At 32.9% G+C, this 17,807-nt stretch overlaps 1 protein-coding gene across 2 annotated transcripts in view; it reads left to right on the top strand.

Moving 5' to 3' along the window:
• The window catches only part of Norpa (no receptor potential A), an 82,760-nt gene that overhangs the window by 50,478 nt on the left and 14,475 nt on the right, over positions 1–17,807 (top strand). The window contains exons 4-6 of one of the 2 annotated variants that reach the window (XM_026642238.2): positions 8,415–8,474; positions 12,642–12,779; positions 14,216–14,295. In XM_026642238.2, the coding sequence (XP_026498023.1) occupies positions 8,415–8,474; positions 12,642–12,779; positions 14,216–14,295 (278 nt within the window). Of the gene's footprint in view, positions 1–8,414; positions 8,475–12,641; positions 12,780–14,215; positions 14,296–17,532; positions 17,613–17,807 lie in introns of both variants that reach the window. The other variant, XM_026642236.2, reaches the window with a different exon arrangement.

Genomic DNA, 17,807 nt, shown 5'->3' with positions numbered 1-17,807 from the left:
TGAGATATCTGTAAATGTGCACCTGCTGGACGAAAGAGTTTTCTCTTGTTGTTAAGATTTTTTTAAACTTATTTTATGAGTGCACATGTAGAGGAATTTTAGACGCAGGTTTCTTTAGCCGAGGTGAGTTATAAATTATAAATAGTTAATATTTTAGGTTTCAATTAGTGAGCCATCTTGGATTAATAAGGATGTTATAAGATAACAATAATTAATTTTATAGATGATATGCATACATTAATGTGTGGTTAGTTTTTACAATAAATGTCTTGTCATTCATTTACATAAGAATTATTAACATTTAGTCCCTAAATATATGAATGACAAATAGTTACAGTATGAATTATGACCGCGTGGAATGGTGGCAAAAATGCTAGCAGCATTTCCCCGTTGAACCGCAGTTCTGTAAGAAGCCCTCCTATCACCAGTGGGACAACAGTTTTCAACAGTATTTCAACAACAATAATTAAAAACATTATAAGTAAATATTTTTACAAAAAGCGTTTTAAATACGTCAACATAAAATTAGTTATTATAAAGAAAATTCGAGCTTATAATAAATCAACTCAGGCGAGGATTCTTTTTTTAATTTAAATAGGAACTAATGGAAAGTATACAATACAATATATATATGTATAATTATATAGAATATATATACAATTTTGGTTGGAAGGTAAGCAAAAAAACTCCTTTTCTTTTAAAATAAGATTTCTATACATATTTTTTATTATAACCCTCATACCCGTACCTGTTACGCTACCTGCGTTTAAAGCAAAGTATTTTATTTCACTTCAAACAGTAAGACGACGTTAATGATGTACCAAATTATCCTCCAACATGAAAAGGAACTCTTGCTTGAAGTGTGTGAAAGAGATCCTTTTTCTAGCTAAGTGGCGACCCTAATTATCAACCTATTCAATTACAAATGATTTTGTCCTTATGTATACTCTTATATATGTACCTACTGAGTGCCCTATTGTTCTAGTGACTAGTGTTATATTGCCGCATATCCCGAGGTCCTGAGATCAAACTCCAGGTCGGACCGTGAAACAGTTGAAAGTGTGTACAGCCCTGCACAGCCCGTAAAGCCGTTGGTCATTCGACTGTCAAATCGTGTTTCCTTTAGATTCTGAACGTGACGAAATAGAGGGTACAGAGTAGGCCCTGCTTAGATAGCTCGTGTAATTATATATATAAAACCCTCTTTAAAGCATCAACAATAATGCTTTGAAGGTAGGTTTTAAGTTTTAATTTTACTTAGAACTCCATAATAATCCACCATATAAGTCATTTTTATTAAAAATTGTATTTTTATACATATACCTACTTCAATTCAATTATATTCCCTACTAGTAAGCTTTTGTAAGTCTGATATATTCACATTGATTTGTTGAACGTATTCCACAGTCTATAAATACATTGATAAACTGGATGCGCCCATCAATGTTTCCGTCTTCAACACCTCACTATACAGTGATATTCACTGTCTAGAATCCGAACATATCTAGGTCGCTCCGGTGACGTGTAGCGACGTAACAAAACGACTTCACAAAGACCCTTTCAATGTGCTGTTCAGTGATACGCAATGCGCTCTATTTTCTACATATTCAATATTAACTATAGAGCCGAGATGGTCCAGTGGTTAGAATCTTATGATAGATGGTTCAAACCCGAGTAAGCATAATTTTCATGTGTTTAATTGCTGTATGTAATAGATTTTGTGCTGTTTTTTTATGATATATGAAACGGTCACCTCCACCCATAGACAATGGCGCTATAAGGAATATTAGCCATTCCTTACATCGCCAATGCGCCACTAACCTTGGGATTGGGAACTAAGATGTTATGACGTATGTCTCTTATACATGTAATTACAATTGTTTACTTAACAAAGCTTCCAAACCGTAACACACCGATAGTGTGTATTGCTGTTCAACAGTAGAATATCTGATAAACATACCCAAATGGCACAAAGCCCTACCACCGAGTAACGAAGACTTCGTTAGAAGATCTGTATCTAGGATAAAGATCTACCGTTAATTTACGTTACATTAAGACCTACTACGGCCCGGCGTTAATCTTAACCAGATCCGGTACGAGACTATTGTTATGTATCAAAACATTGTAAAATTAGCATATCAATAAAAAGAAAGAATCGCAATATTTTAGATTGTTGCGATCGCGACCACTCTGCAGAGTGTCAATAACTTAGAAGAAGAATTATATCATCAATGGAATAATAACAAAGCTAAAGCGTCAAAATTGTTCTTTTGTAAATGAGACTAAAAGTTTTACTTAAGATCTTATTTAAAATTAAGATTATTTCTTAAACAAATAAGTATCTATTGAAAGTGTATGAAAATAATCAATTCAATGAAATTTTATTCGAATTATTGAAAGACGTTATAAAAAGGATTTTATAATATTAATCCCATCAGGAGGTAGAACCTAGGATTTTGGAATCGACAGCTTTAAGATACAGCCACTACACCAAACGCAGATCATAAATGCATCTTTAAAATTACTACAATATTTTTCATAGATATTAGTTACATTATGTCTTTTCAAACGACAAATGTGGAGACAAAAAATTAAACTAAATTCCATAATTAACATACCCCAGCTCCATTATCAGTAAGTAAAACAAAGAAATTATACAACGAACGCTGAGAATTCCCAGTCTCAGTCCTGATAAGGTCATCCGCTTTCCGCGATTACCCCGTTAATATCCGACCGGAATCCGTACAGTGCTTCTGGGACGTAATATCCGTGCAATATCTTTATACGACTTCAGCAAATGGTTCGAGGAAATGAACTCACTTAAGCTACAGTTCGAACGACTGGATTAAAACAAAACGTAACATGTGATAGCCACTGAAGAGACTGATTAGTTAAATAACTCCCTAATAAGGCTTCCCAGGGCGGCAAAATTAGGAAGATAAGAAAAAAATAATCTTTACGTTAGTATATGTATTATATCAGTTTCTTATGCCACCGTAACTTTTAAACGCCTAATAGATTAACATATATACGGTTAGAATCCTCACATCATCCGGACTGACGCTGGTTATAAATTAATAAAGGGCAGTTACGTTTTTTATTTTCAATGCAATTTTTTTTTTTTTTACCTATGATTCGATACATCTTTCTCGTGCAATCTATTCGATATCTACGCGATACCTACGTTGATGGTACAATAGTTTCATGAACGATATTCGAGTAGAAATAATAAAAAAAATAATACCTGTTTGTGTCGTCAGCCACTCGTTATCACCTGCTGCACATAATACTAATCTAAGGTTCATCAAATCACTGGGTTCTCCACTTAAAGAAGCGTATTGTCGTCATGTATCTGAAGATTTCTTTAAGCATTGATACTAATGTCCAAACATTGCTTCATCTCAAAACGGCTCCAAATTTTTTTCTAGAGAATTCTCTATCACTTGTAAAATGGTACCCAATAAAGTAACCTAAGCTTTCAAGGTTTTTCCATCATAATATTGCATAATTTTTTTCGACATTACCAAAAAATTTTTACTCCCTATGAAAAAGATAGTTAGTAGCTACTTTTTTCTGTATTTTTTTGAAGTCCTCAAATCAAATATTGCTTATGTAAACACATGAAGCAGCGTCGTTATTTAAGGGAAATTCGCAACTTTTGATGTTAACAAACATTGTTACAAAGTTGTATAATTTATTGTGACTTTCTGAAGAATTGTCAACATTCGCAAACACAAATTGGCAATTATTTTAATGGAAACGCAACTTTACGCCTCGAATAAAAATGCTTAGACGACTTTAAGAGTCAATATAATCAGGTTATTAGTGGTCCTCAAGGAGATTACGAATTGAAGTTAACCAATAATACGAATGTACACACTAATAATACGAATATCTTTCTAATAAAACACATCATGGAAATCTGACCACAATACAATACCTGACTTATCAAAGTTTAGTTTTCGGTATATCGGAACGAATTTAACAACTTCCAATTTTTTTTTTTGTGTTGTATAATGGCGGACGAACAAATTTGCCACTTAATGGTAAGTTTTCCCCACCGATCATAGGCAATGGCATAGTAAGAAATATTAACCATTCGTTACATCGTCAATGCGCCACTGACCTTGGGAACGAGATGGTTTGTCCATTCTGCCAGTAGTTACACTAACTCACCCTTCAAACCGGAACACAACATCATATCATCATCACAATATCATTATATCATCTCAATAACATGAATGGGTGGTACCTACCAGACGGGATTCCAAAAAGCCCTACCACCAAGTTATTAAATATAAGTAAATAAAAATATATTATTATATAAAGGGTGAGTGAGCCAGTGTTACGTCAAGCAAGAGACATTACTTCTTAGTTCTCAAAATCGATGGCACATTGGTGAGTATTTAGTACTTCTTACATTTCCAATGTCCACTACCCGTGACAATTGACCATCCATCCCATCTTTATACCTATGATAAAATCAAATGCCGAAAACTACTGATCTGGGAATTGATACATTCTATATACTTCCACTATTAAGCGTTGAGTGCCCTGAGGAGAGTATATAAGTTTAAATATTTAAGGCACGTCATGTCCGCTGACCTTAATGACAATGATGACCTAGAACGGGAAGGAAGGGCGGGACTTGTAAGTGCGAATATGACTGCATGTAAGTTTTCTCAGTGCTCAAAGAAAGTAACAACGACCCTATTCCGAGAATACTGAATCTTTTTATACGAGCAATTTGTGAGAAAATATTTCAGAAGAAGCTTATTCTTTCGAGTAGGGTACAGTTACACGTTTTCAAATTAAATAAATCAAATTAAATGGTATATTTTGTGATGATATTGTCAGTATACGATTTTGCCAGGCAGAGATCTCGAGACTTGACTCCCGGGACACGAGACTAATAAATCTGGACTTTTATTTGGGATCCAAACCCTAAGTACAGTACTATATAATAATACTCTATTCCAATCACAAGAGGAAAAAAGCCAAATAAACAACATTTTACAGCAAATAGACGCGATATCATTGGTCGAGAGCTTGGTTAATCTATGATATTCACTATGGATTTGCGAAACGATGGTGTTTTAAACGTCGACGAAACTGTTATCGGAATTTTGGAAGTAAAATTAAAGTGGAAATAAGTAGTTAAGCGTAAAAGTGTTGTATTATAAATACATATATATTAATCATTAACTCTTGGTAGTGCACAATATAGCTTATATAGTTATTAGCATGAAATACGTACATCTAAGGTTTGTTTATCTTATTTCCTACATCTATTGGAATAATCTATATAGTAACATCCAGTGCTTCTCTAACTGTCCAATACTGTAGTGCATCAGGGATCGATAGAATCGGAGATCGGAGAAGAACGCGTCGGCTTGTTGATGTGCGGATCGCTGCCTGTACACCAAGTGCGTGTCTGTGCTAACAGCATCCTGACAGTGATCGCAGTAATGGCTGTAGGATTAATTTTCAAATACAAACTATGTGTAAAAAAAAAACTTTAATAAATTTAGTTAAAGGTTTTTTTTAAATAGCTAAATTAATTAACGCTCTTTAAGTCTTTCCGTTATAATCTATTAATAACATACATATGAATTAATAATAAAGTTCATTTAAAATTACCATTATAATGTCTTGCAATATGGGTATATTGCAAGACATTATACACGACTCGACACGACTTGTAAAGTCCTTACTCAAATGTGCACTAATTCTATGACGATCGATTAAACGGTATAAGTTGTCCTGCAACGCCATCTATAGGCGAGTTACAATAAAGTGTATAAAAACCTTATCCATCAGAAAAAACGTAAACACGATTACTTTTATGGTAATCGAAAACGGTTTCGAAGTGTATTCATTTCAAGTAGATAAACAACATATATTTTTATATATAAGAAATATCTTGTAATAACATTGATCATAAATAATACTATGATTTAATTGTTGCAAAGAGTTCGTTTAAATTTAAGTTTTGAAAAAGTCATATGGTCCATTGTATTTGCCAAAAAAACATTTACGTGTCTTTACGTGTTTTCACCGCGAAAGCGCAGATAACACTACGCGTAGTACGAATCGAAGTATACATGATACAGGCTTACATGTCTTCCAAATTGTCTCATCACCGAGCAGATTATACCAACGGTAACAAGACTTATGCAGCTGGAGTCTAGCCGCGTAATTGAGTGCGTCTACCACCGATGCGATACATCTTAAACTAGTTTGTGAGCGTCTCGTTAATACGTGATAGTTTCAGTTGCAGGATGCAGTAATGGAATGCTAGATTGTTTTATCTTACTGACTCGACTACGATGCAGTTGAGCGAGGTTATGAACAATTACGTTATCACATACGGCGATATGAAAATCATCGTATCTTGAGTTGAGGATGTGGGTCGAAAAACGAAGGCACCCTCGTAGATATTAAACTAACAAATATAATCTAATGATTTGTATTATATAGGTACGTATAATATTATAGTCATGTGTTTTAATTCATCAGGAGGATCCAACTCCCATTAAAACAGCGCGATGGAGCAGCTTATCCGATTTAAAAATATTCTTCCGTAAGATAACTATTTATTGAGACAAGTCTAAATAACTTACGGCTTTGGAGCAGACACGAACTGTTATATTTGAGCTTGATAAAATATTTCCATTCTAATTATTTCAAAATCTTCCCTTTACAAACATTTAACATTTGACATTTTACGCTGTTCTGCGGTGAGTTTCGAGTTACTTTTTAAAGTTCATACTGATTATTATTGCTATGTTTATATTCTAATATATCAAAATTTACTGTGAAGTCTTTTTGACCTATGAACTCGTTTTTGAAGAATTTTTAAGTGTAACACGAACAACGCATTCTGGATATAAAATGGCCATAATCCATCTTTGGCAGTTTTTCCTTTGGGCTGAGTTCATTAGGTTTTTCTTTCACATTTGTCATATATTCATACTTGTACTAATGACGTATTCTCTGATCAAATGAAACATAAAAAAAAAACTGGATTGACGAAAATGGATTTTTTTTGGCATTCTTGCTTACTAAATCTATACTAATATTATAAAGGCGAAAGTAACTCTATCTGTTACGTTTTACGTCTAGCCCACTGAAGCGAATTTTATGAAATTTGTTATGAAGCAAGGTTGAACCCCAAGAAAGGACTCAGGCAACATTTTTTATACCCAAAATCCTCCAATACGCGCGGGAAGCCTAGGGTAACACCTAATATGAAATAACAAGTTAAGCCTAGTGGAACGCGCTTTTTTCTGATAACTATAAATTCAAAGTATGCGTATAATAATAAAAATAAGTATGATTATACGTATAATATATATACCATACACACACAATGTTCCAAGGTAAGTTATTTAAATACGATCAAATATACGCTACGCTCATCTTTCCACGTGATCACACCTGACTGATTATATCTTAAACCAAGTCAACATCCTGTAACACTTATGAATTTAGAAAACGACATTTCATATTTGATGTTATTAAGTAAACACACATACGCAATGTGTTTTTGAAGATGATTGAATTTAAAACGAGGTAGTGTAGGGGTTATAATGCATATAAGTTAAGTGCGATAACGCAATCGGAGTCAACCGCGCAACGTAATTAATTGTGAAAAAACGCATGTCAAGCAACGTCGCAGTTTCACTATATGACTGACACGGTACCTAAAGTAGCTAAAAAAAGTATATAGGCAAATACCCTTTGCAGTTTCATTTTCTATTTTTCTGTTCAATTTTCTTAATTTCTTACTTAAATCGGTAAGAATAATTTGAGTATGACATCGAGTTTCGATTTTAAACATCATATTTATTTCTTCTGGCCATCTAATCATTCAGTAATTACTTATTTCCGATGGTAACATTATTAGCTATATATAATATTTAATTAAAATTTATTGATAAGCAAAGCTAAGCTAAGGAATTTAATTATAGAAGCGAACACCTTGCCCAAGCAAGGGTGAATTGACTTTAGGGATACGGAAACTTGGTGTTAGTTAGTATAGTTTAATTACCTAGATTGTGTAGCCTGCCTCGTAGGTGTAGAAGCTAGTATATACGGTCCCAGACTTCGAAGGCCTGTGATCAAACCCGGGGAGCGCCATTATAAAGTTATTGGATTTTTCTGTTAAACATGCCTCGGAAAGTATATCAAATCCGTTGGTCCTTTGTCGGTCGCGTCCGCCCAGAAATGATTCAGACGCAGGACCAAGACGGGATCTACCGTTCCGTACGTGTAATTGTGTGTGTTTTGCGCACATGTGTACTAGCCTGTATAATAGCCTGCAAAGTTGGCTGTAGCCGATGGCATTATCATTTAAATTATCCAACTACAACACTGAGATGTAATAGTAAATATTCATTTTTTTGTTACAGGACGGAGATGTCATCGAGTTATGCCAAGTCAGTGACGTCAGGTCTGGCGGAGTGCCGAAGGTAATATTTGTCTGTTTTATTGATTACCTGCTTTAAGAAACATTCTTTGTTTTTATATCGTAAATGTCTATGTGTCGTGGAAGAGACATAATTTTAATTTTTATATTTTTCTAGGCATCAGTTCTTCGTCATCTTTGCTTAATATTTGGATACTATCAGTAAAAAAATACTATTTCATATTTTGTGTATAAATAATAATTAATAACATCATTTAATATTCTTCTTCGAAACTAAAATATTTTAATGTATTGTTGGAATCTGAAAGTAGGTTAATAGAACATTATAAAAGGCAAACGAACAAAAACTTTATAATTTTTACTAACAATATAATATTTGACCTGTATCTGTAATTATCTCGGTAGTTTTTATAATTGCTCATCACAGCAGAGAAGTGCTTTCATTTCCCCATCAGGAATTAGTTTGGGATACTGTTAAATATATTTCAAATTGTTTGTTCAAGTTTAGTCAATTCTACAGCTTTTAAATTTAATGTAAGAAATATTTATTATTGAAACAGAAATATAAAAAAAGTCTTAAATTATTCATAAATCTAGACGAGAGTGTTCGCACTAGAAAATAACTAAAACAAACAAGCCCACTTTATTATCTTGGTGTGCGTGACAGCTACCACTTGACACTCGTCAAACGTCATTCTACTTTATCTGTGTGCGTATACTTATACCCTGTACAAAATAGCTTGATCTTTTTGACAGATGTAAATTTTTCTGATCGACATAACTTTGCAATGACGAACATATTATTTTCTTAATTTAATGATTTTAAAATATTGTAAAAATATTTTTTAAAAAAAAATACATAAAACACAAAAGTTCCTAAAGATTCAACCGATTTAAAGAAAGATTTAACCGAAAATTTTAAGACTTTTTCTATTATATATTATTGCTTCAAAGTAAAATTTAAATAGAAACACTGAAAATAATAGACGCTTGTACAATGTTACATCGGTCGGACGGTAGGGACGCGAATAACAGGCAGTAACTGCTACAAATATCGATTACAAAAATCCTTATTATAGTCCATTGTTAAGTTATTGTTACGAACGGGAGTCCTTTTGGTTGGGGTCTCTTTGTCTAGTGGTTGGGGTCTTTTTAGCTGGTATAACTCTTTTTAGAAAAATATGTTAAAAAAAAATTGAATTCTAACTTGAATTACGCATTCCATCGTGCCATCGACTGTTATATATGTTATATTTTCTGTTTCCCATCACTAGCCCGTCTGTCAAAAAGATCAAGCTAACATGAACAGGGTATAGTAGACAGTTGCCAGCCACTATTTTAATCAACGGGTTCTCAGCTTTGAGAGACTATCTAGACACATAAATAATCAAAGTAGAGTTTACAAAACGTAACGTGTCACGTTGGGCAAGAGCTAATCGGATCTTTTCTAAACAAACTCTGATCCCTTGATCCCGTGCTAAGTCCCGCCCTCTCTACAACATTTTCGTTCGTATGGATTCTCAGATTATGTGATACCTTCTAGTCTGTGCGATCGTTTTATATTAATGACTTTTCTTTTTTACTTCTTATACGTGATAAGATAATTCTACCGTCAAACAGCAATACTTGGGTGCGTCAGTGTAATTACGGAGACAAGCGAAATAACATCTTAGTTCTAATCTGTCGATGGCGCATTAACGATGTAATGGTTGTTAAATATTTCTTACAGTGTCAATGTCAATGGACAATGGTAACCACTTACCATCAGCTGGCCTATTTTCCAGTCCGCCTAAATACTTGAAAAACTTTTAACTAAAAGATCATTAGGAATTCACTTAGTCGTTGAGATGTGAGCAACCGACTTACGGTAAAATGCCATTTTTATGTATGTGTGTTATGTAAAAGCAACACATTGAATTTTTTTTTAACATCTTGTGTACTATATTTTTATTTTTTCTCTGGCGCATTACGGGAAAACCCTTAACAGATTTAGGTATGTTGATAACGGATTATTTGGGTTTATAGAATACTTATTATGTTAGCACAATGTCGAATTTCCAATGGAATTGTTCGTTAAAACAAAAAACTTAAAAAGAAAAATAAAATTTTTTTACTTCCTTTATGGATGAAATCACAAGGGACAGCTAATGTTACAACTTTCTGACATTTCACAATCGTGTTCTGCGGCGAGATTCAAATTAGTTCTAACAGAATAGATCTATTTGGGCTACTAGCGTGAGGCTTCATAGATTGAATTTAGCTACAACTCTAAAACCATTATTAATATAACCACGCCCTGCCTTGCCAAATTGCATTGACTGTATGTACATCTATAACTATATTAATAGACGAATATTGAAAATTGCAGTAGGCACACACTTATAAGACAATACACACACACACACAGACACAGATATATGTATATGTTATTAAAAACCAGAAGTAGGACGATTAAAAATAATAAAAGCACCGTTATTTGAACATTTAACACTTTATATTACATTACATTAGCAGCCTGTAAATTTCCCACTGCTGGATAAGGCCTCCTCTCCCTTGAGGAGAAGGTTTGGAGCATATTTCGACGCGCTCCAACGCGGATTGGTGGAATACACATGTGGCAGAATTTCGTTGAAATTAGACACACATGCAGGTTTCCTCACGATGTTTCCTTCACCGCCGAGCACGAGATGAATTATAAACACAAATTAAGCACATGAAAATTCAGTGGTGCCTGCCTGGGTTTGAACCCGAAATCATCCGTTAAGATGCACGCGTTCTAACCACTGGGCCATCTCGGGCACACTTAAATTAACACTTTAACCATTAATAACTAAAAATAATATCCCAATCAATACTAAATGAATACTATTTCTAACCTTACACTCGCTGAAACCAACATGGACACATCTAATCAACACAACGGCTCAATTAATTAGAACTAGGCAATTATAGAAGGAACAATTTAACGACCACCGCTCGCGAAGGCCCGCACAAAATGAGTTTGAGGATGTCGTGGTCCTTCTCACGTAGACTCTTACGGCCTGGCCACGGAGAACGGCGGTGCGAACGGCGAAGCGAAAATTCGCGCGGCACCGTTTGCAAGCCACCGACAGTGACGTTCGCCGCCGCGACCAGTTAGAACAGTAGTTCCCAAACTTATTTTTCTCGTGGACCACCTATTGGCATGTGTCCGTATAAATAAAAATAAATAAATACATAACTTTATAGCAAAACACACGAAACTTCGTCTAAATCGGTTCAGCGGTTTAAGCGTTAGAGGTACACACACACACAGAGTTACTTTCCAAATTATAAATTTATTGTTACTTAAAAAATGACGAATCATACAAACTTTCATCTATATCGAAAAATTTCCGAAAGCGCATTAACGACTGACCTTTATTTATAAACGCAAGTCTGGATACCGATTACTATATTTCAAACATTAAATAAGGCGAATTTTCATCCCAAGTTTCATCCTCTTAGGTAATGAATTTTCTTTTAGTCATTGACATAAACCTAAATACAGATTTCCATATTTCTAACATCAGAGACGATGAATTCCCATACAAACTTTTACCCCCTTAGGAAATGAATTTTGAATACTCTCTTAGTGCCTACAGTACATAAATAATTCCTGTGCAAAGACACTCATTATTTAGTGTGTGATGTTTGTCTATCATTTGATTATGTATGTATTGAAATTAAATAATCATCTCGGCACTTGATAAAAACATCGCCCAAATGATATGCCATTTAAAATATGCTTTTGAGCATAAATACAATGGTATTTATTAAGTGATCTGGTATAAAGTCATAGGCGGACGAGCAAATGGGCCACCTGATGGTAAGTGGTCACCACAGCCCAAAGACAATGGCGTTGTAAGAATTATTAACCTTTTCTTACATCGCCAATGTGCCACCAACCTTGGGAACTAAAATGTTATCCCTTTTGCTTGTAGTTACAGTTATACTGGCTTATTGTTTGGCGGTAGAATATCTGATGAGTGGATGGTACCTACCCAGACGGGCTAGCACAAAGCCCTACCACCAAGTAAATGTAATGATAAATTAAATATTACGTTTAAATCGTGCAGAGGATTGTGAATTATACTGTTATTTTTTTTTAAATATTAACTTGACATATAAAATGATCTTATTTTATTTTACTAATGTTTTAGGTTACACTAATGAATAATATTTACTCTAGGATACGAAACTGAGCAACAATCTAATCAACAAGCACGGGAACAATCTTGAAGAAAAATCTCTGACCATATGCAGCGGGACGGACTACATCAACATAAATTACCAGCACGTCGTCTGTCCGGATGCGAACACTGCTAACGTATGCTCAATCTTTTGTATTTAATATTATACTCTTCTCTACACAGATAATCTGTCTTTCAAACGCACACACACACGCGTAAACTATCACTTTTGCGTTATTGTAAAACATGTATGCGAAAACGCCATTTTGTGTACTAAATCGAACGTTATCTGTTTCAAGATTTTTAGTTTTGGTAACGCTTACGTGCTAGTTTGAGTTTAAGTTACTTTGACCGAACAATATATATTTATTGAATATATAGTTTAATTACTTCGATTCGATTATATAAAATTAAATATGAGTAAAAGATCAGTTATAATATATTGAATTAAAAATGTTTGCTGAACTATAGATAATGCAAATTATTTTATATTTCAAACTCAAACTCAAATTCCTTTATTCAATATGGAAGCATTACACTTACTTATTGATAGTCAAATTAAACACCACCAACGGTTCGCAAAAGGAAATATCCTGACCTGAGAAGAACCGGCGAAAAAAACTCAGGATTTGATAAGGGTCTCGTCAAACTTATCCAAGCGTAATCGGATTTAAATATATTTTTTTCATAAATCTTTGTGTCAATATACAACACAAATTTACTTGGTTCTCATGTTAGTAAAGTGACTGTCATGATCTTGGTTCTCACATCACTGAAGCTTTGTGCTCAAATGCGAAATTATGTTTTATTGCACATTATCGCTTTCGTTCGTATGAGTAAAGCGCCATACTTTTAACGACTATAGATATGTTAGAAATGTTCCAAATAAAATTTACAATTTCTACCTGATCCTAATATTTTTATTTTAATACGTTAAACAAAACTTTTTACTAATCCATATGATATTTATTTGATTCCCTATAATAAGTTTGTCGAGACTCAAACATAACTTAAAAAATTAATAACCGTTCAATACTACAAGTTGGCTAGACTTGTAGTCTAGACATTAAAGTGGACTTCCTTATTGAAAATTCTAAACTTTTATAAGGGTGACCATTTGCGTAGGTTTGGCAGGATTTATAAGCACTTATAAATGCTGAGTACCAGCCAAGTACTTTTACGAACATGTTCCAAATTTTAAGGATATGTGAGCATTGGGAAAAAGGCACAAGTACCTAATATACTTAGGGGCTGCTAGTGTAGTTCATTCTTCCTGACTGTACTGGCCGTCTGCGCGTTTGGATTTCACTACCACTCACCATCAGGTGGAGTGCAGTCATTTGCCTACGCGCAAACCGTGTATATAAAAAAAACCACCTTAACCCGAGATCTCGCCTACCTTCCATTAAAACTTATTATTTAAATGTTTTAAGCCCATTAGGTATCAGGAAGGGATCATTACTTAGGAATAAAAATATCGTACGTTTGCAACTTAAATAGTTCTAAGTTATATCTTTGCCGTGTAAAAAAATATCATAATTATATATAAATAAACTCATTCATCCCCAAAAAGGTTTGGTTGCAAGGGCTAAGAAAGATCACGCATAACGTTAAGGCGAACAACGTGTGCCCTATGACGTGTCTGAAGAAACAGTAAGTCGAGACAGATGCTTTACCTAATTACGTTTCTATATTAGTATGTGCATGAAAATATCTTATTAATGTTCTAAACCCAAGTTATACAAAGTGTAAATAACAACAGTGTAAATAATAACAACAACAAAAAAAATCATTTAAAGCGTTAAATTATATATTATAATAACGGTTGTTATATTGATTACATTTTGTATCAAAATAGTTTAATACAACACATGGTTTGCTGTTAACAAAAAATGTGCGTCATATTTAAACGTGGAATAGAGTCTGACATATGTTTTGTCTCCCTCTTTCATTGTGATATTTACTTGGTGGTATGGCTTTGTGCAATCCCTAAATACCACCCACTCATCAGATAGTTCTCAAGGTTGGTGGCGTAATTAAAGTAATTTATTTTCGTTTCAAAAAAATATTATTTTAATAACAACTTGAATGATGTCTTGTAAAATTTTAAAGTAATATTATTTCAAATTTAATGTTAGCCATCGATATAAATATTATATTACCGTGGTACGCTTAGTCGTTGTAGTAGAAACAGTCGTATAGCAACAGTTTAGCAATTCTAATGCGATCCTAAATTTAAGATATACAAATTTATTGAATTTATTTTTTTTAAATAAAACTTCAATTTAACCGAATTTTTAAGGGTTCCTCAGGCGTTTGTTTTTTATTACAACATTCGTTTAATATTATTTTATAAATATAAATGAATAAAATCAAAATCAAAAGGGATGTTAGGGATATGTCATTTCGGATCTGGGTCATTTCATAATTTCTTAGAAAGCAACGGATCAACATTTTCTGACAGCTTTTAAGAATGGCGTGTTTCTCTTTACCTTGGAAAACTTAATCAAGTACATGGCATAGAAGCTGTAAATTAGTAGCATATTATGTATTATACAAATGACATGTTTGTTAATCACAAAATTTGGTATTTATTCAGTTTTCACTACAAATAAATCATCTAAGTAACGAGTCTACCAAATAATAACATCAACCACCTCTAGTTCATACGTTTAATCTGTTAAAGGGCATTTATTAGTCAAAATTGATAAGAAAAATATTTTCCTAAAATTAAACTGATAACTGTTGATCTGAACATCTAGAAATGATACATACTTATATGTGAATAGTATATATATACTTAACATAACAAACTATACCACGTTTGTATTTAATAAATAACACAATTTTTTTTTTGATAATGGTAAACCGTGTTTTATATATTTACATAATTATTTTAAAATAATTATTATTTAAATTTATGTTGCATGTTTCAGCATGTTAAAAATAAAGCTTATTACTAACATAGTTTTGATGATAACTAAATGCAATGTAATCACAGTTAAAATGTATATTTGTAACGATATTTGTGGCTTTTGTCCGTAAACATAAGCACTGCTTCTCTTATATATAAACAAATTAGGGTCAAGATTGTGACTTTAGAACTCGCTGTTAAAATCAGTAAATTACACTTTAATGGCATGTAACTATCGGATATACATCTGTTCACCCAAGAAAGCACGGCCCTCCTGTGTTAAATTACATATAATACCTTAAAACAAAGGAAATTATATAAGTTGTTTTTCTTATCTTTACTTTTATACTAATATTTTCTCATATAGTGGGCCAAACTTGTTCCGATTTTATTAGAGACTCTATATGAATCGCTCATCAATGTTTAAAAAATCAAAAATTTGTCCAACACTTTATAAACAAATTTAATTGTATGGAGTGTCATATTATTGAAAATCATAGGGACGTAGTACGGCCAGGCGTACATGAAATATCCCTGTGAATTAAAAGCTTCAATGTAATCAAAACTTGACATTATTAATTGAAATAAAAAAAAATATAAAGAAAATCCAGACACGCGGCCAGTAAACTACCGAAGTCAAAAACAATATGTAAAGAAACGCATGTCAGCATCTCTTTTAAAAACCACATCAATAAAACACGACCCAGATGTTTTCAAATGAAATTAATTCAAGTAGATCCAATCGAAGTATCTCGCTGCATTTGAAACACATAAAACTGTTTATATTTTCAAACGGCAGCCAATTTTCTAAATCGAATTGTTGAATAAGTATAGTTTTATTGTAATTTTGTTTTGAACGAAAATCTCATATGAATTACTAATTTACAGAAACGGGATTATTTTTGGATGGTATTTTTAAAGCGACGAATTGTTTACTTTGTAATGTAAAATGAAATAAGAGTTACAAATTTTGTGCTCATAGGATAAAATAAAATATATATATATATATATATATATATATATGTATATAAGAAAAATTAAGAAGTGAGCATCAAAAAATGGTATGTGACATTTGAACAATTGACTTAGTTTTTTTTTATCTGGGTCGCGACAGTTTTATGTAGTCGATTTATTTTATTAACCGGAAAAAGTAAAATATTTTATTAACAAAAGAATAATAAGGCCTTAATTATATACAAATAAAAAATAAAATTATTTAATGTGCTAATCATAAGCGGGTAGAATTGTGGCAAGAAGGCTACCAGCATTTCCCCGTTGAATCGCAATTCCGTTCCTTTGGGAAAAAAGTGAATCAGTCCAGTGAGGCAACAATTTGAGTTGTTATACTTTTATTATTTTTTAATAATATAAAGTAGTAAAAACTAAAAATAAGTAATAAAACGACAATAAAAATGCCATTAATATATATTTTTTTCTATCTAGCTTATAAGGTAAAGATCCCAAGTTTATGGCCTGGATGGGGCATACAAACATTTATTAAAGTGTTGCCTTTGATCCTGTGTGAAGTCTAGAAATCTGTCTATGTGTGGAAATTATTTTATAATTTTTATTAACTAATTCATAAAAAAGAGACGTTTCGCGTGTGTTCTGATTGGAACGAAGTTGCTTTTGCAATACTACGTATTTTATATAACAGACACAATTATTAAATTAACAACTTCTGAGATTAATTAATGTGAGAATTAAAGCAATAACAGAAAGAGACAGACAGAAAAAGAAAGAGAGGGAAAGGTCGCCTAGAGAGGGCAAAACGCTTCTTCCTTACATAACCAATTTACTCTTCTGTAAGCCGCGTTAAAGAACTTCGTTCCAAAAATCTCATGCCCTTAAATTTACCATGACATCATTCGACATATCAAATTTTCATTCCTACAAAATCTTCAAATAATAACTAACTCATCTTGAATTATTTTTTCTTTTTATTTTTTGCATGTTCATTGCTTTGCTTTGCGAAGGTGTGGAAGGAATCGCTTCGGGCTATCAGTCACAACAACAAAATCAGCAATGTCTGTCCAAGAACCATCCTTATGAAGCAGTATGTAAAGTTCAATTTAGCCTGATGATTTATCTAGGTTTTAATTTTAACTGCTCTCATATGCTACTTATACCAAATACAACAGTACAAATAGGTAAGCAGAGTAATTAATAAGCTAATCTCTTGACTTCGGGTCCCAGGGAACCAGGGTTCCATTTATGGTTTTAGATTTGGTAATTTTTATAATAAGATGGT

Source organism: Vanessa tameamea, chromosome 15, assembly GCF_037043105.1.
Source record: "Vanessa tameamea isolate UH-Manoa-2023 chromosome 15, ilVanTame1 primary haplotype, whole genome shotgun sequence".
In the NCBI taxonomy this organism is placed as follows: domain Eukaryota; kingdom Metazoa; phylum Arthropoda; class Insecta; order Lepidoptera; family Nymphalidae; genus Vanessa; species Vanessa tameamea.
This window is presented reverse-complemented; position numbering and strand designations above follow the sequence as displayed.